This window comes from Opisthocomus hoazin, chromosome 8, assembly GCF_030867145.1.
Source record: "Opisthocomus hoazin isolate bOpiHoa1 chromosome 8, bOpiHoa1.hap1, whole genome shotgun sequence".
NCBI lineage: Eukaryota > Metazoa > Chordata > Aves > Opisthocomiformes > Opisthocomidae > Opisthocomus > Opisthocomus hoazin.
Genome location: NC_134421.1, coordinates 16,731,441 through 16,754,316, shown reverse-complemented (window position 1 = coordinate 16,754,316; position 22,876 = coordinate 16,731,441). Strand labels below are relative to the sequence as shown.

The 22,876-nt window shown below is 45.6% G+C and overlaps 1 protein-coding gene across 1 annotated transcript; it reads right to left on the bottom strand.

The window, feature by feature from the left end:
- Positions 1-1,726: 1,726 nt before the first annotated feature.
- On the bottom strand, positions 1,727-22,820 carry FAM83F (family with sequence similarity 83 member F). Its single transcript, XM_075428908.1, has 5 exons — positions 22,365-22,820; positions 18,416-18,583; positions 8,067-8,188; positions 6,769-7,481; positions 1,727-1,968 (listed from the first exon to the last, which is right to left on the bottom strand). Exons 1-5 carry the CDS (start codon positions 22,818-22,820, stop codon positions 1,904-1,906), a joined length of 1,524 nt encoding a protein of 507 aa, XP_075285023.1. The 3' UTR covers positions 1,727-1,903.
- Between the last annotated feature and the right edge of the window lie 56 nt (positions 22,821-22,876).

The following is a 22,876-nucleotide window of genomic DNA, read 5'->3' as shown; positions in this document are numbered from 1 at the left end:
CAATTAATCAATCACATTTTATCATCAACTACAGGCAGCTGTTTCAGTGTAACAACCACCACTGCAATTCCAGCACCTAAAAGAGTCTTTGGAACAGCTTGTTCTGTGTTGGGAGTGCAGCGGTCACCTTTCCTGTGAATTCCTTGTGCAGTGAAAAACCCAAATTGTTTCTCTAAACAAAAAGAAAGAAAACTAAACCTGTGTTTTCTATGTCTGAATAGTTTTTTGGCAAGTAGATATGTTAATTTTCAGGTGTCTACTTACAATTAGGATTTATTTTTCTTAGGTATCACAAAAGGGCTTAATTATGACAGCAGAGTATGTAATTTCGATGGCAAGAAAGCAGAGTGAAACATCAATCCATACCCTGAAGAAACAAAAGCAACCCACTTCTCCACTCTTTTAGGGGGTAGAACTGGAAAAGGGCCAGTAAACAAGAGGACAGAGGTGTCAAACAGGTCCCATATAATGAATAGCTACATATACCATGAACCTGCAACTTGGTAATGACTGAAGACATATATGATACAGGTCTGTAAAATCACAAGTGGCAAGGAGACAAGGAATAAGGGTGGCCATCACTACATCTGACAGTGGAAGAATTAGGGTCACTTTATGAAATCACCAAGAAAACCATTAAAACAGCCTGACAACAGTTCTTTTTCATACTACACAATGAACTCGGGGTTCATTGCCACAGAACGCTGTGGAGGCCAAAAACAGAAAAGGATTTTTAAAAAGGGGCTAAGCACATTCATTAAGGCCAGGTCCAGAACGAACTGCCAGTTCAGAAAGTCCATAGACTGCTGGAATGGTGTCAGAGAAAGACCTCTGTATACAAGCTTTGTATTTTATGCTTCTGTGATCACCTGTTACTGGCTATCTGCAGAGACAGGATAGCAGATTAGATGGTCTTTGGTCTGATTGCATGCAGTGCTTCTTATGGATCAAAGCTCTCAATTTTGGCATGATTTACAGTTTGGAAAGGTTAACGTCAAAAAAAAAAAAAAGGAACATTTGAAAAGCTTGTATGCTTCCTCTCCTTTCTCTTTCAACCCTCTAAGATGTGCTCCTTAATCATTCAGTTTCCATGAATGGTAAAGTACTGCTGAATTAGCAACAAACAGTATTTTGTAACAGCCACTGAAGGCTGCATTAACGCTCCCAGATCCTACCCAGCCCCCCTTTATAAGGCCTGTCTCCTGGCCCAGTCTCAACTGCAGGTTAAACATCGCCCATATTCCATTTTTTCTCATTACTACATTCTTGCTAAATCACTTTGTTCGACTGCTATATTTATGACATGAAACAGTTAAGATGCTAATCTGCTGGCCTCTGCTAGCTAAACCCTTCTCCCAGACCACTCATTTCTGTGTCGGTAAGTGACAACTGGAATCTACAGGAAGACTCCTTGTGGATAAAGGATTGCTACACTGTCTGTAAACATCCTTATTTCACCCAGAATTTACCACTTCGATTGGCTTTAGCCTTTCAGCCAGTCAGACCAATACATTTCTGCAGTGCAGTAAACAATGCAACACAGTGATTCTGAGTCTGTAGCTAGACAGACTGAAGTAGCAGCACAAGTCAGAAAATCTGCATTTATCTGGACACAGAGTGAACTCTGAGACCAGTCATCACAGTTGTTTTTATATATAAAATATGTGTGCACAGAGACATATGGACTAATACATTTGTCACTAACCCTCATTTAAGGGATCGACCATCCAGAGTCAACGCTTCACCCAGCAAATGTGCTTTAACTGGGGGTGCCAGCTGCACCCAGGACCATGCAGCGGCTTTACAGACCACTGTGTGAGGACGTGGCTGTAGATTCAAAATCAATCAAGAGTTTACTGTTCCAGCTTGTTCAGTCTTCAGTTCTCCAGACAATCCTTCCCAATCAAGATAACACACAGGCAGACTGTTTGTTTTTATCACTCGTAGTGGAGTTTGGACCTTGGTTACCTGGAATGAAAAGAAGTTAAAGTAACATTAATGTTAAGTAAATAAGACCTAGATAAAGTTTGGACTCATGCTTCAATCCTCTTTCGTTATTTACTATACACCTTGTGTTATGCCTACATTACTCTGCACTCTCTTGTGATTTTATTTCCTACTACTATGAAATGAAGAGACATTAAAATAAGAGCAAATTCAGAGTATACTGTGGAGAAAAAACACTGGAGAAGTATTTCCAGGCTTTGGCCTGTACCCAGGTCAGCTTCAGTAGTATTTGCAGGTCCCAGCTGGCACAGAAAAAACAGTCCGGCCATGACTTGGGTGGGAGGTTTTCCGAAGAGTGAGGTATGAAGAAAAAAGTCTGGTCATCTCATCCATTTGATCCTCACAAACATTCTCAGTTGAAGTTTTTTCACATCCAGTTTTAAACATCTTACATGTCAGTATTTCCACTATTTCTTTCACAAAACAAAACCCGAGGCCTCAGGGTCTCTCGCTTATGCAGCACAGTATGCTGCCCCAGTTTTTTATCATCTTAGGTTTTTTTGTTGCTCACTCTATGGATTCCTTCTGCTCCCAGTATCTGTACTTTTCAATGCTTGCACTGCTGCCTGATCTCCTTCATTACAGCCCCAGCATATTTTTTTCAAGCACTGTACTAAAGTGTGTTTGCACAGGCTTTTGCAAGTAAGAGAGCTCATCTGTGCTCAGGAAGGCTTACGTGACCTAGAGCCCAGGGCAGCACCTACTGAGAAGGGCTGCCATGTGGCTCGCAGTCACTCTGAACAAGGGCAGAACCTACTCATGAATTTGTACAGAAGGAAGGTAATCTGTGCATCTCTTAAGTGGTCAGAGCCAGTAGCCAGTACAAAAGTGAGAACAGGGAGGGAAAACTGCCACAGGTCATAGTCGTGCTACTGAGAAGTCTCAGCCTTGCTAAGATGAGGGAGATTTCAACCCAAGCACTGCCTCTGAACTGGGCTTCAAGTGAATAATTTTTCATGCCACTCTCTTGCTTGTGGGTATTTGATCAATGTTTTCCTCACCCACAGGTGATGGGGAAAAGAAGAGCTCTCTCCTCTCCCCCTCCTTCTCTCCATCTTCTTCCACACTGCAACTTCTTGATGTCCACGTGGGAGGCTGCACTGCAACCTGCCGTCACTTTTGTGGTCGCTCTATACGCTACAGCCTCCTCCCCACACTTCCCCACGGCATTTCATTCTACCTCCTGTCCCTGCTTTGACCCATTCTGTATGTTACTACTACGTTTATCATTACTCCCATCCCCTCAGCACCCCTGTTCCCCTCCCTGTCTGTATCACATTCAAGACCCTCATGTTTACTTTCAAAAGTGTCTGTGCTCCTCTGCTTAATCTCAGCTCCCAACTACTTTATTCCTCTCATTTTCTGCTCTTGTCTTCCGACCTTTTTCTACAGCTCCTGCTACAGTTAGAGCAAACACCCTCCTTGTATGCACCCAAAAATGTTCCCCTCTTTCTCTTTATAGAAGAGGCTGAAAATTCCAGTTACCACCCATCCATTATCCCACTGCGGCTGAAAAACACTGGTGATAACTAAGCTGCTATTTCTGCGGTACTGCAGTGCCCATTTCTTGTTGTAAGAAGCACTCAAAAGTGAAACACAAAGTCCGGTTATTAAGTATATGTGTTCTGCAACCAACACTCATGAGGAGCACAGGCTGATCTATGGAGCAGCTCAGGATAGCGGACTCTTCTGAACGAGCCAACTTTGCTTCTTGCAGGGGAGGAAAAAAAAAACGAAAAGCCAGCGCCTTCCAAAGGCTCACAGCTTTCAAACCCTTGCCGTATTTCCCAGAAACTGCACACAGACGTCAGACTCTTTGCTGATCAGAGTCTGCCCAGCAGCAGCTTAAAATTAACAAGATTCTGGTCAGGTTCAGAGCTGCTGCTGTTGTGTTCCTAAGTGGGCAACAATGAAATTCCAGAGTTGTGTCAATTTGATGATGTGGTTTAAGAAAGCCTTGTAAGACAAAGCACAGGCTCCATGCTGTGTGCTAGGACAACACCTCAGGATGTGAATTCAGACAGTTAGTTGAGGATATTACTATCTGTAGCGCTTGTATTTTCCAGACTCCCAGTTCTGACTTGTAGGTATCCTTTTCTAGCATGTAAATACAGAGCTGGATTTTCATACTCTCTCACAGAACACACTGTCATCACTTCCCTTCCCAGTTCAGATTCTCTTCATCACCATTTGCTCTTACAAGATTGAACCTGACCTTTACCCTGCTTGAATAACATCTTTCAATTACTCTGCGAGCTACTCGGGGTGTGGATCTGGTCTCTCTATGCATTTGCAAGGTGGGATGCGTCTCTGTGGTACTACAGAATTAATAGTGACTTTGGAAGATGTGTGCATAGGCAGGCCCACAGGGCTTAAGTGTGCTGTTTAATCTTTACAAAAGGTAAGGGCAGCTATTTCAAACTGTGAAGCTCTGAATAATTGCATCCTATCCTGACTGCATACCAAGCACCTTCTCCCTGGTTTGTTTCCACTTCTTACCTCCCGTCCCCAGAGTATCACAGCATCAGTTTTTACTAGACCTGCTCAAAGACAACTTAAACTTTAAAACTAAGTCAGTCCTACAGCTACCCGAGAACAAAGTGCCTCCTATTTTTATCTTGAAGTTGGAACTCTATTCCATGCCCATGTTCAAGAATTTTTTATTAAATCCTAATAAAGCATGTGCTACTGATCAAGCAGCTGCAGGATCTTCTGGGTAACTCATTTTTTTCCTCTTTCTCATGAGTCTCCTTCTTCCTAATGTGCCCTCTACCATCTCTGTTCACATGCCGCTTTGGGACCATTAGACTAGAGAAGCTTTCTTTCAAGAACAGCGATTCAATTCAAAAATAACACACAAGCAGGGATCTTTCTCCAGCCTTTCACAACACCAGATGACCTAAGTCTACTTACACCATACTTCAAAAGCTGAGTCCCCCACTGGCACCATGAGCAGACATTCTCAATTTGCATAAACCAAAAATGTACTTGCACGGACTCCTTGGAAAGACTTAGCAGGTCAGGAAGAGCACAGCGGGAAGGGTGGTGCGCCGGACCTGGGCGCCTGTTCTCATTTCTTCCTTTCCCTTTACTGAAAGAGGTGGCAGCCCTCAGGAAGCAGCAGTGGCATTAAATAAAACCTGAACATAATAGCATGATAGTGTCTTTGTGGAAAGGGTCCAGACCAAGCATCAGACTGTCTGGCACAGATCCACGGTGTTAAAAGGAATGGGGACATCCCTGCTGCCCTGACTGTGCAACACCCCAGAAGGGCACAGTGCCGCGCTGTGCAACCAGAGACATCCATCTCTTTCGTTCCTTAATCTGCGCCTAATTTCATCACGACATTGCTGGAATGGCGGGCTGTCTGCTTTAAAACAGCTGACAGTGAGAAACGTAGGCAATCTCTGATATTGTGAAGTGCTGACGAAACAGAGCTTACACAATTCTCTGCTGCTGTCGCTAGAGGGCAGTGCAAGCCCTCAGGTCCATTCCTCCGAGAGGACATGCCCATACATCTCTTGGAGGTCTTCACCGATTTTGTTTTTCCTGGCTCTGAGGAATGGACCCCAGCAGCACATACTGTCTGTGCTCAAGACATAAAGTGATTTGGAGAGAGGACCTCTTTAGACCAAGGTTTACTTCTGCCTCCCCAAATGCCAAACGCACAGTTCCTCTCTCTTGTGTTCATTTGGCATTTTTGAGCCTGTCCTGCATTCAGCCAGAAATATTTCTATGAAGCTGATCAATCGCTGTCGTTGACCTTCCCAATACCTTGCTTTTCTTTTTGGTCTCAGGTGATTGTCTTTCCATTTCACATCAAGGTAGGCTCAAGGGAATTCAGTCTACACCTGCATTTCGCATTCATCAGAACACAGAATGGTCTCTGGCCAGACAAGTTGAGGAGAAATTTTGTCCCTGGAACTCGTTTATTTTCCTGCTGGCGCAGGATGTATTGACACCCAGCACAGCTCACTGAGAGAGGAAGACAACCAGGCTGAATAGTCCATAGGTTTACTTCAAACTGACAAAGCATCTAAAACGTTGGAAAGTTAGCTATGAACCCGTACATTGGGAGAAATCTTTATAATTTGTGCCTTCAACTGGACGAAGACTTGGAAGGACTTAGTGAAAATATCAGTCATGCCGTAGCAAACAAAGAAAAGTTGAGATCTAGCACTTCTCCATAGCTTCTATTTTTGCGACCTTCTCCTCCATTTCAGAAGGTGATAAAGGAGCAAATTAAAAAGACTTCCTCCCTCTCCTCCACTCCTTACTCCGTCACCTCAACATAAATATGTTTTCCAATCTTCTCCACCAGTAACTTGTCACAGTAAACACACCTGACTAAATCCAAATGAGGAAAGGAGGGGCTACACTGAAAATCTGTCTGCACCCTGCTAGCCACTACAACAGTGAATATACTGCTGCTGTTTATTAGGGCAGTGCACTTCATGAACTGTACACACAACCTGTTTTACACAAGGAGACATTCAACTTTCTTCTACTTGCAGAGAAGTATGAGAAAACATTTACATGAGAAGTACCAACTTTACAATAAGACTGCCATTAAATTGCCTTCAATTTAAATTGCCTGTATCATTTGATACCACTTCTACTCTTCTTTGATCCCGCTCATTTTCATATAGAGGAAATAACAGGATCTACTCACAGGTGCCTATGTTGAATATGTTTGCACCAATTAGCCAAACTCGGAACAAGAGACACAGAAGCAGAATATACTGGTAGAAGAGGTTTTACCTGAGATGCCTCCAGTGCTCCGAACACTGCCATGGCCAGTGCTGAGCTGCTCATATTCCAGTTTCATATTCCCAAGGTCTTCTCCTGAATGTCCTTCACTGGCAAAAGAATTGGCCTCAATGCTTGAGCCTGGAGACCGTTTGGCCTTGCGACTGAAAAGCCCACTGGCAAATCGTTTTCCTTGCTTTGAATTGGCCTGTGGGTCTTCTTTCTTCATGTCACGAATAGACTCTCTGGATTTGGATTTATTTTTCAGGTCTGTGTGGAACCTGGAGAACAGTTTCTGAGGGCTCCGATTCAGCTTGTTGATGTTCTCCAAAGGTGGATCAATTTCTGGGAACACTTGCTCCAGCGTGACTAAGTCATTCAGAAACTGATTCAACCGTTTCTTTGACTCGCCTGTTTCCTCCTTTTCCATGTTGCCCTGATTATCCTGCCTGTGTCGTGAAGCCCACAGCATCGTATCACCACGGGTTGCACCTGCCACTAAACCATACTTGGGGTTAATGAACTTCCGAGCCACGGTGGAGGAATGAATGCCTGGCTTCCCAGCTCCGAGAAGGAATGGGTTGGCAATACCTAGTTCCTTGTACAAGTTAACTTCCTCTGAGATGGCATAGAGCTCACGAAACTCAATGTCAAACATCTCCACGTGCTGTCCTGTCAAGACTAGCAGGATATTTCTGTCAATGTGGGATGAACTCCATGTGAAGCTAAGAGTAGGAAACAGAACCAACATTAGATTTTCGGGTGCATACTTGACCCAACTCACTTAACAACGACTAAGAAACTACATGGCAATATGTAGCACTGTGCCATTTGCCCATATGTCCTTGCCAAGATGGGTCAGGATACATACATGAAGCTCTTTGTTTTTGTTCTTCATTAGGCATGCAGACCAGATCTGGAAGAAAAGGCCCTAAAACTCTGAAGGACAATTCACCCTTTTAAAAAAGCAACACTGCATCAACAGGAGGAGTCTCCAGACTGAAAACCTCACTGAAGAGAACTGAGCACAGGGGTTGGTGGGGAGTACTTGCAGACCACCACCTGATGCGGTGCGGAACTATCTCTAGCCTGCTGAAATGGTCCACTTGCATGGGCATGTTCCATTCTCTCAGGAGCAGCTTGTGCTCTATGCCACCTTCCCTGACGTCCCACCCCAGTTTTTACAGAGGTCACACAGATTACAGAGGCTGGAATAAGAAATGGAATGACATGGGAAGAAGTCTCAAGCAAAGCCACAAGCCATTCTTTACACAGGGAATGTAGTTTTGCCTTAAGCAAGAGCGACCCACCTGTATGATCCAGTGGCCACCTTTTCACCATCCACCATCAGGAATCGGGATGCCAACGTGCCTTTGATCTTCCCGGCTGGCATGTAGAACCCAACTCCTGTCACAGAACGTACACGGATATTCTGACAGGGAGGTGAAAAGACAAAATGTCACAATAAATAGGGCAGAGAATTAGATAATTGCCAGCTCCAAGTCTTAACATGTCACTCGCATTATCTCACTACTTCTGGGACTACAGCTCATTTTGTATCAGCCACCAGAAATCAGAAGGGCTGCAGAAAGGAAATCATAGTGCTGTAAGACCTGTTGTCATCCCCTGTCTATGCAAGTCACTCCCCTCCACCAGTTTATAGCTCTGCCCAATCGGTCAGCATCTTTGTAACACTGCCTGTTGTCTTCAGCTATTCATCTGAGCCCACTGGCAAGACAATGCTTTCAGAATCAAATAATCCTCCATCTCTAGTCCCGTGCTGTAGCTCAGAAGGCCCAGCCCAGTTCAGAGGAATGAATCAGAGGACGCTTGGAGTCACGTCTGCACTCTCTGAACCCTGATCCCTGTTCCACGGCACTTGTGAGCTCTTCTCCAGATTACATCAGCAGGACCACAAAACCAAGGAACTTTGCAACATCTGTGCAGTGCAAAGGACACAGTTACTTGGAGCGCAATGTAGGAGACAGCTCTATATTAGGTTCTTTTTGTGCTTGTGTTCTCATTCCCAACAACACATGGCTTGAGAGAACTGGGCAAATTAGAAGACTGGACAATTTAATTATTACAGAAGAGAGGAGGAAACAATCCTGTTGGCTCAAAATATAGATGTTTCCTGTCTGTTGTACCAAAAGGAGAACCCTGACCTTCACAATTTTGCTAAGAACCCCAAAGAGTTACAGTGTCTACCCAGATTCCTCACTGTTCAGCTGAGAGTGAAAAAGCACAGAACTTTTTTTGAACATAAGGAGTAGGATAAGTGTCTCTACTGATGTCCTGAATAGATCAGCAAAGAAGAATTTCTGAAGATGAAGGAAAAACTTTTCATGAAATGAATGGAAGTAGTTAGAAAAAGGTAATATCTCTCCCCAAACCTCCTGTCTCACACCCTTTGGCCAGCAAGCCTATGAGTAATAAAACAAAGCACTACCAGGCACAAAGAAAACACACATTTAAGGTTACATGATTTTCAACAACAGATGTGTGTCTGCACCTACTGTAAGAATATATTTGCACATTGGAGAGAGTTGTTATTCTGCTCATGGGTCCTGGCTGCATGAGGCTCAATTGCCAAACTGTCTAACATGAGACCCCCCCACACCACTGAAACCCAAAAGCATTGATTGTCAGTGTAAGTTTAGCACAAATTACCTTGTTGCTCTGACATACAAATTTAGACCATTTTCTTCATTCCACCATCTGTTTCTGTAAGAATTCATTAACAATGAAAAGCTAAAAGGTATTGTGATCTGGAGTAATAAATCCAGGGCTGGGAGTCAGACAGTCCCAAGCGTAATCACAGTTCTGACACTATTCCCTGTGATGTTCTGCGAAAGTCAATTCACCTTTGCCTTATTCTTCCCCCATCTGCAGAGCAGGAGAATCATGAGGATTTGGCTAACGCTAGCACAGCCTCGGATCCTGCAAAGAGCTAAGTCCTCTTATTATAAACCTCACTGACAGCTTAAATATTGATAGGCTATAGAAATCAGCATGCAGGAATGAGTGATTATAAGAATGCAGATTTTTTTCAAAAAACATTTTTGTGAATATAACTCTTACCTTTTGAATCTGCTCCTACTTCCCCCACTGAAATACAGCAGTGGCAGTACAAATTCTGACTAACAGTAACAGATGATACTACTATTTTGCACTCTTCTATTGCTTGATCTGTCTGGAGTCCTGTGTGGGCATTAGCTAATTAAGGCTCCCAACACTGCTGAAAGTATTATTACCCTGTTTTAAAGATGAGGAGCCTGAGAGAGAAAAAGATGAAGTGACTTGCCCAAGGCCCAGCACTGAGTCATATGTGTGGGATGCAGAATGCAGGTTGGGTAGAGCACAGGAGAAAGGGTATCCTTTCCAGTATTTAGAATAACATATGTAGTTGCCTGGCTGATCACCTGAAATACTTTTTTTCTTCCTTGCTGTGTAAAGTTGGATGTAGGATTTGCCAAATCATGGAATATTGACTGCAAGTGTCAAAAAGGACCGCCGTTCTTCAAATCAGTCGACAGCTCTGACATGTCATGTACCTTTGTGAATCAAGAAGTGTCAGCCTCTGTGAGCAGAAAGTTTCTTAGCCTGTGCCAAGTGTGGATTTTATCGTTTTTGTATGTTATATCACCTTCTTTTGGTGGAAAGAAAGCACATTTGAATTTCTGCAGCAACAGAGCTACATATAACACTTAGAAAGACGCAGGGGGGCTAGAACCAAACAGCTGAACACATAAACCTCCCTGAACAAAGTAGGCACAGGAGTGCATAAATACATCCTGAAATGCAGAAAACAAGCACAAAGCCATATAAACATCGAGTCACTTAACAGGTTATTTGTATAATGTTTTCTGCCTTGAAGGATCTTGGAGCATTTCTAGACTGATATATCATGCTGTACAGAGGAGGAACAAGCCTGGGTTCCTGTACTGAAGACTACACAACAACAAAAGAGGCAAGACAAATATAAATGAGCTGAGATTGCAGCCGTTTTTGGGGGGCACTAGTGTTACAGTAGTAAAAAATATTTTGGGTAGAGGACCAGTAAGTTTACCAGATAGAAGTGACCCCTCCAGATCTGTATTCTTGCAGAAGCCTGCTTAAGGTTTGCCTTTTCCTGGCTTATGGAAGCTGCTGTCTGCATTAAATTTCCACATTTCCTTTACACAGGCTTGCACCACTCCTCATCACAGTGACTAATGTCTCCCTGGCAGCAACTTCATACAGACTGGTAACAGTCAAGCCTGACAGAGCATCCTAATACAAACAGTGAAAGAATCAGTCTTTCTTGCTTTATTGTGATGCATTTTTAAACCTCAACCTGAATCCACAGAAAGTTAAATTAGACCCAGTTTAGAAAGTCAGTAATGGGTTGCGTTCTGACTGACACTTAGCTGTCACTTGACAGATCTGGGCAGTAGCGCTCACAAGCTGGAGTTGAGTAGGAGATACACAAGACAGACCCTGAAGGGAAGCACTGTAAGTGCTTCCACCAGGGAATCCTGTGTGTATCTTCCCTCTTAGAAGAACCGCTGATATATACATTGCAAAGCAAGCTGGGATCTTTATTTCAAGTTCAGATGGATGGCATGAATGACCTCGATAAACTGACAGATGTAAAACAGATTAAGGAGAAGCAACAGACAAAAGCAGTAGCTGATAAACCACAGTGACTCAACAGTCCCTTATATTGACTGTACTTTTCAAAATGTGGAGATCCCCTTTCTACTGTCCCCGGAAAAATGGGATCCCTTCAGTCAACATAATATGTTGGGGTAGCTCCTATCCTCTGTTTTCTTGTACTACTGCTTCAGCTGAGCACAGGTCTGAGGGAGAGGCCCCAGGTGCCTGTTATTTCCCACTCTAAAATCCTAGATGGACGTTTCACAGAAGGGGGAAAGAGGAAGAGAGATATGGGATTCATATGGACAGGACCACAGTAACAAGAGACATGGACTCATTCATGGTCTGCAAGGTTCTCATTTCTGGTGATCAGACCTCTAGGTCACAGAGATGGGTGGTAGGTGCTCATTCTACACAGGGACACAAAAGCAGCTACAATCTGGAAGCAACCACCAAGTTATGCTGGGAAATACTGTGGACTTATCCTATGTGTTTGCCCTGAACAGTTCTGGAAAAGGTATGCTTATTGACAACACAGTAAAACTTGCAGGTATTCAAGCAGAATAGGATGGAATGCAGCTAGCTGGACCTGGCCTGCCAACGTCATTACTGGATATTATTTATTTGGGTCTTTGCAAAAAGAGAGCCTCGTAAGCCCCCGTTTTTGAAACTTCACAAGCAACCTAGAAGAATTCTTTAACAGATAATTCTAAAAACCAGCAGCACTGCATCACATCACATTCAGCTTCTCACTCACTTCAGTTAGGATTGAATGAGGAAAGCTCGGAGGCAAAGACATGAAATGCTGAAATGAAGTTCCAAAAATTTTTATGCAGAAACTTTTAAGAATTCCTGCAGTGAGAAGAGGAACTCCTTATGTGTTGGGAAAATGAATGTGAAAATTATCATGAACGTGAACTTCAAATAACTCATGCCCTGGGCTTGCTTGGAGCTCTAGGTGAATTCCCTGTCTTTGAGCAGGAGTGTCTCTTACTGGGGTTTTCATTATCAGAGGTATGGGGAGGAGGAGAACTCAACTAATAAATGGTGAGAACACTCACCCTCAGGTCAACAAAAAGAGTACTTTTTGTGGGGCTATGAATTTTATATCTATGAGAACTTTGGTTCATTGTGATCCCAGAAGAACACTCTTGTGTCAAACAGAACAGAAGTCTGGCAAACCATGTCCTGTAGGCTCAGGAAGGCATGTGAGTCATACGCACAAGACATGCTTTTGCTAACATCCCAGGATGAACATACCGATGGTCAAATTTAAACGTGTTTCTAGTGATCTCTGCCCTTCAGGCAAAAAATTAGTTTTTCTCATTTCATGCTTGGAGACAGTAAAGAACTTTTTGTCTTTACAGAGTGAGGTACTGTCTTTGTGCAGAAGTTTCCCTCCTGTGAGACTGTCAGCAGATCATGATACCTTGCCATCTCAAAATGATAAAATAACCAGGAATTTTGTGACAACACCCAGCACTGTATGTAGAGAAAGGTCAAAATCCAGTGTTAACAATAAACCTCCCTGTATTAGGACCGTTGAAGTATTCGCTCTGCATTGGATGAACCGGGCAATGAAACAAAAGGGCAGGAATCACAGAACAATCTGAGCATCTGGTGATGACAGAAGACTGAATAAGCATCCTGACCCTGCAGCAATGACAGCCCATGGTAGTGTGTCATCTCTCTCTCTCTTTCCCTGGGATCAGAATTTGCATCTAAACTTTAAAGTTGCATCCCACATCGCTGAAACTTTCTGAGAAAAAGCCATCCTGTAAATCTTGCACAAGCATTCCAAAGGAAAGGTGGGAGAAGGGCAGGAAAGAAGAGTATTTTATTCCTTTGCTGACAAACTGTGGCCCGTGGGTGAAAATCTTTTAGAAGAAAGCAAAATGGTTACAAAGAAAGACAGTGTAAGGAGAGAATGTTTTCCCTGCTGCTGAAAATCTGTAGAAGAAACTCAGACATCAAAGCAGTTGTTAGGAGAAAGACATGTCATAAATAAGAAATGGGTGAATGAAAGAGTTAACTAGAGTTTCTTGTTCCTTCTCAGCAACTCCAACATCCTCTGTGATCAAGCAATGCAGGACAAAATGATTCTGCCTGAATAAGACCAGAGGCCCAGCTTGCTTTCTTGCTTTAAATCTGAGTCTTCAACACTGAAAGTTCAAAACAACCATTGACACATTAAATCAATGAGTGGGTGGTAGGGGGAGTCCTCAAGGGGAAGCCTTAACCTTGTTTGAGATTCCTTCTGTATCTAAAGCCTGGTGTCAGGGGGATCACTAGATGATGACTTCTGCCGTGCTGACCCAACCAGCAGCACAGATACATCCAAGGCACCCTTGGGCAGGATACGAAGAGGCCATCTTCCTCAAGAGGCAAATGACCTGTTTCCCCTCACAGGAAGACTCTTCCCAGTCCTTCCATAGTATCATAGCCAGGAACAAACTGCATTTACCTTAACAAGATTAACTAAAGCCTTAGCCATACCAGAAAAGAAATACAACAACTTCTTAAGGGGAATTTAAGATACAGTATGAGATAGCTGGGAAAAAGATGGAAAACAAGTTGAAGGGCAACACTGTGGACTGGAGCTCTGCAGGAGAGTGAACAACTAGGTCAAAGAAGGATGTTAAAAAGTTCTTCTCAGTGGACCTCCTTCAGCTAAGCTTGTATTTAGACTTTTTTTTAGCTAGTCTAATGAAAAACATAGCAAGGGCTGCTGTGAGAGACAGGAAGCACAGCAGGGACACAGAATAGTTTTCTGCTGCTTTTGATGGCATCAGTTCAAACTCTGCCTCTTTGGAAAGGGTAACGCAGCTAGGCTGCTGCAGGACCAGGTCACTGCTATAGCATGTCACTGTGATGATTGGTTCTGGAGTGTAAAGTCTGTGTAGATCCCTGCAGAGAAAGAGGTAAGAGCAGAAGGGGACCGCTTACTGTTTAAAGACAGAGAAGGCAGACAGAAAGGAACTCAACTCTCCAATAGCACTGCAACTTTTTCTAAAATGCCAGGGCATCTTTCCATTCACTCTATTCAGGAATTAAAATACACAATACTGAAGACATCATTCCTGCACATGATGACACGGTGACAAAAGCACTGGGAAATAGGTAACTGAGCAAATTAAACTACTGCTGTGATTTCGCAGTTTTGTACCAAAGAGACTCAAGCCTAGGCCACAGAATACCCCTGAAGCTTGAAACAGGTCTATTCTAATGATGTCTGTGTCTTGCTTTCAAAGACACCAAAGGAACTGAAGGATACAGGCTCTTTGGGAAGGACAGACAGTGGAGACGAGGAGGGGGTGTTGCCCTCTATGTCAGTGACCAGCTGGAGTGCAGGGAGCTCTGCCTGGGCATGGATGAGGAGCTGACCAAGAGCTTATGGGTCAGGATCAAAGGCAGGGCAGGGACTGGTGACATTATACTGGGGGTCTGCTACAGGCCACCCAACCAGGAAGACCAAGTGGACAAGGCCCTCTATAGGCAGATAGAAGCAGCCTCACATTCACAAGCCCTGGTCCTCATGGGGGACTTAACCACCCTAATACCTGTTGGTGGGACAACACATCAGGGCATAAGCAATCCAGGAGGTTTCTGGACTGTGTTGATGACAACTTCCTTCTTCAAGTGATAGAGAAGCCCACGAGGAGAGGTGCTATGCTGGACCTTGTTCTCACCAACAAGGTACGGCTGGTGGGGAATGTGAAGCTCAAGGGCAGTTTTGGCTGCAGTGACCATGAAATGGTGGAGTTCAAGATCCTCAGGGCAGTGAGGAGAGCACACAGCAAGCTCACTACCCGGGACTTAGGGAGAGCAGACTTTGGCCTCTTCGGGGACCTGCTTGGTAGACTACCATGGGATAAAGCCCTGGAGGGCAGAGGGGCCCAAGAAAGTTGATTAATATTCAAGGATCACCTCCTCCAAGCTCAGGAGCAATGCATCCCAACAAAGAGGAAGTCAGGCAAAATGCCAGGTGGCCTGCATGGATGAACAAAGAGCTCCTGGACAAACTCAAGGACAAAAAAGAAGCTTACAGAGGGTGGAAGCAAGGACAGGTAGCCTGGAACGAATACAGAGAAATTGTCTGACCAGCCAGGGATCACGTTAGGAAAGCTAAAGCCCTGTCACAATTAAATCTGGCCAGTGACATCAAGGGCAACAAGAAAAGCTTCTATAGGCACGTCAGTGATAAAAGGAAGCCTAGAGAAAATGTGGGCTCTCTCTGGAAGGAAATGGGAGACCTGGTTACCTGGGATATGGAGAAGGCTGAGGTACTTAACGACTTTTTTTGCCTCAGTCTTCACTGGCAAGTGCTTCAGCCACACCGCTGAAGTCACAGATGATCAAGGCAGGGACTGGCAGAATGAAGAACCACACACTGTAGGAGAAGATCAGGTTCAAGACCATCTAAGGAACCTGAAGGTGCACAGGTCCATGGGACCTGACGAGGTGCATCTGCAGGTCCTGAGGGAACTGGATGATGAAGTTGCTAAGCCACTGTCCATCATATCTGAGAAGCTGTGGCAGTCCAGTGAAGTTCTCACTGGACTGGAAAAGGCGAAACATAACCCTCATTTTTAAAGATGGTAAAAAGGAAGACCCGGGCAACTACAGGCCAGTCGGTCTCACCTCTGTACCCAGCAAGGTCATGGAGCAGATCCTCCTGGAAACTATGCTAAGGAACATGATGACAGCCAACATGGCTTTGCTAAGGGCAAACTGTACCTGACAAATCTGGTGGCCTTCTACGACAGGGTTACAGTGTTGGTGGATAAGGGAAGAGCAACTCACATCATCTGCCTGGAGTTGGGCAAAGCATTTGACACTGTCCCGCACAACATCCTTGTCTCTAAATTGGAGAGACATGGATTTGACGGATGGACCACTCGGTGGATAAGCAATTAGCTGGATGGTTGCACTCGGAGAGTTCCAGTCAACGACTTGATGACCAAGTGCAGACGAGTGGCGTTCCTCAGGGGTCAGTACTGGGACCAGTGCTGTTTAACATCTTTGTCGGCAACACGGACAATGGGATTGAGTGCACCCTCAGCAAGTTTGCTGATGACACCAAGCTGTGTGGTGCGGTCAACACAGCAGAGGGAAGGGATGCCATCCAGAGGGACCTTGACAGGCTTGAGAGGTGGGCCTGTGCGAACCTCATGAAGTTCAATAGGGCCAAGTGCAAGGTCATGCACATAGGTTGGGGCAATCCCAAGCACAAATACAGGCTGGGTGGAGAATGGATTGAGAGCAGCCCTGGGGAGAAGGACTTGGTTGACAAGAAGCTCAGCACGACCTGGCAATGTGCACTCGCAGCCCAGAAGGCCAACTGTATCCTGGGCTGCATCAAGAGAAGTGTGGCCAGCAGGTCGAGGGAGGTGATTCTGCCCCTCTACTCCACTCTGGTGAGGCCCCACCTGGAGTCCTGCATCCAGCTCTGGAGCCCTCAGCACAGGAAAGACACGGAGCTGTTGGGGCAGGTCCAGAGAAGGGCCACAAAAACCATCAGAGGGCTGGAGCACTTCTCCTATGAGGAAAGGTTAGCAGAGTTGGGGTTGTTCAGCCTGGAGAAGAGAAGGCTCCGGGAGACCTTAGAGCAGCCTTTCAGTACTTTCAGTACAAGAGGGACTTTTTTACAAGTGCATGTAAGGATAGGACAAGGGGTAATGGCTTCAAACTGAAAGAAGGTAGGTTTAGATTAGATGTAAGGAAGAAATTCTTGACTGTGAGGGCGGTGAGGCACTGGAACAGGTTGTCCAGAGAAGTTGTGGATGCCCCCTCCGTGGAAGTGTTCAAGGCCAGACTGGACGGGGCTTTGAGCAACCTGGTCTAGTGGAAGGTGTCCCTGCCCATGGCGGGGGGGTTGGAACTAGATGATCTATAAGGTCCCTTCCAACCCAAACCATTCTATGATTCTATGAAAGAAACTTCCATCTCTGTTTTGGAGAAAGATGAGAAAGCTCCTCGGCTGGATGTCTTTTTTGATGAAGTCCAGAAACTCAGAGCAGACTGGTAGTTCACAGGAGCACTGTTCAGATATATGCAAGTCATTTTCATCCAGATTTAAGATGGTTCTGTTAAAATGGTCAACATGAGCCTCTATAATCTTCAAAGCTTTTTGAGTTTTGGTTGTGGTTGTTTGTTTTTTTTTAGCTATTAATTGAGCATTTATGTAAGATCTGCCCTTCCTCCAGGCAAAAAGGCAGGTTTTTTCCCCCCACTGCTCAGAAGAACAGCTGGATCACAAGAGGGGTGAGTCTGGCACCCCATAGGTTGTTTCCAACCCAGCATCTTTTCCAGTATTCAGAACAAGTCTGTAGTAGTGACAGTGACTGAAAAAGAGGGAAAAAAGCAAGGAATACAATACTAACTATAAACATACAAAGGATTTCAGGCTGTATGGAATGGAATGAGATCCTGCTGAGGCTGCTTCTGCCAGCCAAGCTAGGCTGACTACTCTGCTGCACTGCATGCACTATATGGAGGCGTACTCTGATATGGAACTGGGAAGCAGCTATGCTCCTCAAGCCCTTATGTTCTCAGGCAAAGGAGGACTAGAAGCTCATTCCCTCCCAGATGATCACTGCTGGATAGGAAAGTCTTGATTTCACAGAGTATATGTGCCCTATAACTGCGATCCAGGCAGACAACAACTCAGAGAGCTACACTGGACTCTAGTTTGAATCCTTGCATAGGCAACCTACAGGAATTTCCTCACACAATTTTCTTCCCAGACAGGAATTTTTAGGTCACAAGAGCCAAGAAACTACACAGACCCCTGTGTCAGGTGAAAGGCAAAAAATCGAAATCTTTCCTTTCTCTTTACTTCTATATTAGCAAGCCACCCTCTTATTCCCTCTGTGTTCCATCAACCCCTGTCTAAGTGCTGTGATGTGACTTGTAGGGAGGAAGAGATGTGTTTGCCTGTCCAAGTAAGTTCCAAGGTCCATTACAACTGAAAAGGACCACTGATCTGCAGGAGATAATGGTTCAGTATTGAATATCTTACCCGGATCTGCAAGTCACTGAGGTCAAGGCATCTGCACATTTCCAGGAAGAGCTTCACACCCTCCTCATCTAGGATTATGTAGACTGGGATCCAGCGCTTATATGCTGCATCAACAATATCACGGAAGATGTCCCGGTCTGTAAATACATCCATGACCACTGCAACAATCTGGAAACAAGAAGACAGTAGATAGACAACTGAATAAAATACTAGGAACTGAAAGGGAGGCCCATCACACTGGTGCAAAATAAAGGAGAGCACTGAAACCAGAATATGGAGGAGGAGGATATAGGGGAGACAAAAGTACAGGGATGTACATGCCCAGGCACCACCGACAACCTTGTCATTTTCTGGCTTGGCACCTGCTACACTTTGGAAGGAACTTAATACATGTTTTTGAGAGTTCTCCTCCTTCTAGAGGAAGATGGCTTATTTCAGCTGCCTGAGGAATGCCAAAGCCAAATACCTAGCTGTAGTCTGTATCGTGAAACTTTTGTTTCCTCTGTAAGGATCCACTTACACAAATCTATGAAAATAGATTGAAAAAAAAAAAGAATGAAAAACACAGCTCTAACACTTAATCAGAAGGTGAGTAACGGAAGAATGAATGTGCAAAGGAATCAGGGCCTGAATCCTCAGCCACGGTGCATAGCGCAGACAAAAAGAATTTTATTTTCTTTTTTTCCCCGATTCCCTGTGAGAAGTCTGCTCCCAGGGCTGGATTCCCGAGGAATCTCTTATGGAGCTCAAACATAAACATATTTGTCAGGAAGGGGCTGGAGCATGCGGTCAAGATTTGAAGGCATAATGATCCTCTCTCTGCATGTACATTTTTTCTGCTATAAAACTAATCCCTCTTTCCAGGCATAGATTTTTACATAAAAACAAAAGGTTGCACTGATGTGACAGACAAGCCTGAACATTCATAGGATGAGTAAGAACAAAACCAAGAAATTTATGGGCAACTTTAATGCTGATCTTACATGTTTTGTCTTTCTTTCCCTTTCTGTACCTTTTACATCATTAGAAGTATCTATTCACTTTTCTGCCTGAAAGAGTTATTCTCCCCAACATTTGAAAGGCTATGAATGAAGGAAACTACAGTTTTCCTCGTCCAGCTGGGAAACATCAATTTGCCAGGTCAGAGCTCTCATGCTGACAGCATGCTGGAAATAGCGTTGCCTAAATTTTGATTCCTCAGATGCTGGGGTCACAGTGACGAGCCAAGCTGTGCTGGGGACGGCACATGCAGGTGTGAACGGAGCTGAAGACTGGATAGAACAGTAGGATTTTCTTCACTTCAAGTTTGGAAGAGGTGCAGCTCGAGTTGCAGGAGCCCCCTATGGTAGAGGGAATAATTCTCACCAGAGGCCTCTCTCCTTTGAAAAAAATGCCCTTGAACAAATTGCTTTTGGGAAAGTGATGCCACAGTCAATGTCCCCTAATGTGTTTGCTGAGTCTTTGCTTGTCCGGCCAACAACAACCAACACATCTGCTCCGTCATGCTCCTTCTGTCAACAGTGCTTACGCAAGCTTTTCTTTGTTAGAATAAGAAAAAAAAAGAGCTGACATTGTGTTTATGCTCATCATTAACATGTAGGTTCCTGACACAGATGAACTATGATGGAGCTACATTAAACTAAGTTCCCCAACAACTTCTGCTAGGCAGAACTGGATTTCAGGTCCTGCTTCGGTTCTCAATTCCCAGCACAATGCAGCAAGATGCAGGGAATGTTACTAGAACGTCTGAAAATTAAAATACAGTGAACTTGTGTCACTTTATTCCTGAACAACTTCATATACAGGCAGATTATAATTAAAGGCATGAAGAGTTCATGCATTAATTCAGGCCTGTTATGCTCCCTCTCCCCTTCACACACTGTGGTATGGACGTAGTTAATTTGGAAGCAAGAATGGCAGATAATATTCATTTGAAGTAAGAACATCCACATATGGAACTGATCAAGAATAGATAGCAGAAGTGTGAATTTGTTTTCTTTCCATCCCCTCCATTTGCAGTGAGTCCAATGACTGCAGAAATTACACCACGTCCTGGACAAATCATTAACTGTTAGTACCGGCCTTGCAATGTGAAGGGATGGTTCCCTCCAGGCTTTGGGGCCCTGGGTCAGGTCAGGCTTCTTTGCATGACTGGACTAAACCCATGAAAACTGCAGTCCTGTACAAAAAGCAGATGTGCTGCCTTGCAGATGGCACTTCCAAGCCAGCAAAACGTGATGTGGGCAACCCCAATGCTGGTCTATTAGTCTTCTCAAACCCCTGCCAGAGCTGGCGAGCCATGAAGATTACCTAGGAGCGTTCCCAAGTACAGCGAGTCCGAGCATGAGTGTCTACCCCTGCAAGAGGTTTTCCCCATTCCTCTACCTATCTTATGGAAAACAACTTTATCTATAAGACCCATAGATGTGCCTAGCTCTTCGTAGGTATCTACAGGTTGGCAAGCATTAACTTGCCGATCTCATTGCGGCAAGGTAGCTTAATTAACAGATGTTTGTAAAACACTGATGATAAGCCACCCACAGACATGTACCACGTATTAGTAGCATCTGTTTAGACCACCTGCTCCCCCCAAAACCTAAACCAACCCAAACCTACTCTCATCTGCTGAATGAAAAGCTGCTACCTGGAGATTTTTTTTGCCAGGACCAGCTCAGCTGAACACAATCGGTGTAGTTATCTATGAGAAGGACCATTAAACACTTAAATGGCTGTTAAACATGAAACCACCTTTGGGCTGGGAGAGGCACAGTTCGTCCAGGCAGTGGAAAAAAAAAAAAATCTACAAAGGAATTGTAGCCAGGCACAGCTATCGACAAGAGCAAAATTTCCCAGTCCTTGCACAGTCTGTACAGGCATTTACAGCAGTGCAAAGAGGATGTGAAGTTGCAAAAAATCAGAGCATAAGGATTTTACAGCTTCTGGCTCTTCTAAATGACTGATCACACCAGTCACTGAACGGGATTACGGGGTGTGCACGTATTTCTGCGAGCAGGAAGCTGAGGAGATCACCCGCTGGATTAATGCCTCTCTGGAAAGTTTTTTGTGTTTCCCAGAAGACTTAGTTTGAACAAGTCTGCAAAGGTTGTGCGTACAGTGTGTGCTTGGGCGGGGGGGACGGGAGCAGGCGGAGAAGGAAATAACTGCTGAGTTAGAAAGCAGAAAAAACAGAAAGCGGCAAAACTAAGAGCAGGAATGAAGTGTCTTACGCTGTTATTCCCTTTCCCCAGGGGGGATGTAAGCTCTGAAGGGGATCATCTCCTGGGCGGTCTTTCCTGGAAGCTTCACCCAGACCTTAGAAAAACCTCGTCACTGAACCCCTACCTATTCAGCGCAAGTTCTTGCAGCATCACGGCTGGTTTGTTTTCTTGCCAGACGTTCCCTATCACCACTGACAGTCCTTTCCGGCCAAAGATAAATACAAGGAGCAGCCACACGTTGTCTGGACTCCGGCTGCTCGCAGTCAAGGCTGGGTGGTTGTGAGACAGCAAAAAATAAACCCAAAACAACACACCCTGTAAAGAAATTCACCACTCTGTGTTTAACTAGGGATACTGCACGTACAGGAGGGGTGGCTGGCACAGCATCGCGACCCGCCTTCCCCTGAGCCAGGGAATCAGGAAAAGCAAAATACTGGCACAAACCCTCAAATTTCTCGGGGGGGTGCAGGTGTTTAACCCCCATCCTGGCCATCAGCTTTGGCAAACCGTAATGCGACCAGCAACCAACGTCAGGGAAAGCTCTGCCTGGTGGACGCCAACCAGCCAGAGGGCCAAGGCGCTCCTCCCGCTTCGGAGGGAGCCAGGGTGGAAAGCGGGCTCTCAGCGCCCTTCCAGCCCACGCGCCCCGCAGCCGGGCCCTTGGCCCAGGCGCGAAGGCGGGCAGGGGCGGCCGTCGAGGGCCGCCGCCTGGCATGGCGGCCGGGCCCTACCTTCTGCGCCTGCTGGATCATCTCCCGCGCCACCTCCTTCAGGTGGGGCGCGCCCTCCTCCTTGCGCGGGTGCGTGAAGAGGGCCACCCGGCTGATGCCCCGGTAGAAGGTCTTGTCGGTCCAGCCCAAGTCCAACGGGGGCACCTCCGTGTCCGAGCACTCGGGCCAGTAGGCCAGCGAGAGGGTCTCGCCGCCGGGCCCCCGCGCCACCTTGCCGCCCTCCCGGGGGTCGTCGTACCCCCGCCAGCCGCCCCGCAGGGCCTGCAGCTCCCGGCCGGAGAGAAAGTCGCGGAGCTGCTCCTTCCTCAGCGCCTCACGGTAGGCCGCCTCGCCCCGCGTCACCAGCGCCTCCAGGGCCCGGCGCTGCTCCTCGCTGTAGTAGAAGCGGGCCTGGGCCTCCGTCACCTTCTCGTTGACGTGCGAGTCGTCCAGCAGGGCCACCTGGGACTCCGCCATGCCGCCGGCACCCGCAGCGCCCGCCGGCCGGCAGCCTGCCGAGGGAGGGAGGGACA

Excerpts from the sequence above, each read along its gene's own strand:
- FAM83F (XM_075428908.1), bottom strand. The coding sequence starts at position 22,820 with ATGGCGGAGTCCCAGGTGGCCCTGCTGGACGACTCGCACGTCAACGAG. Across the intron at positions 8,189-18,415 it reads TCAGTGACTTGCAGATCCGG|AATATCCGTGTACGTTCTGT; the intron begins GTAAGATATTCA and ends CCTCCCTGTCAG. Across the intron at positions 1,969-6,768 it reads GAGCACTGGAGGCATCTCAG|GTAACCAAGGTCCAAACTCC; the intron begins GTAAAACCTCTT and ends TTTTCATTCCAG.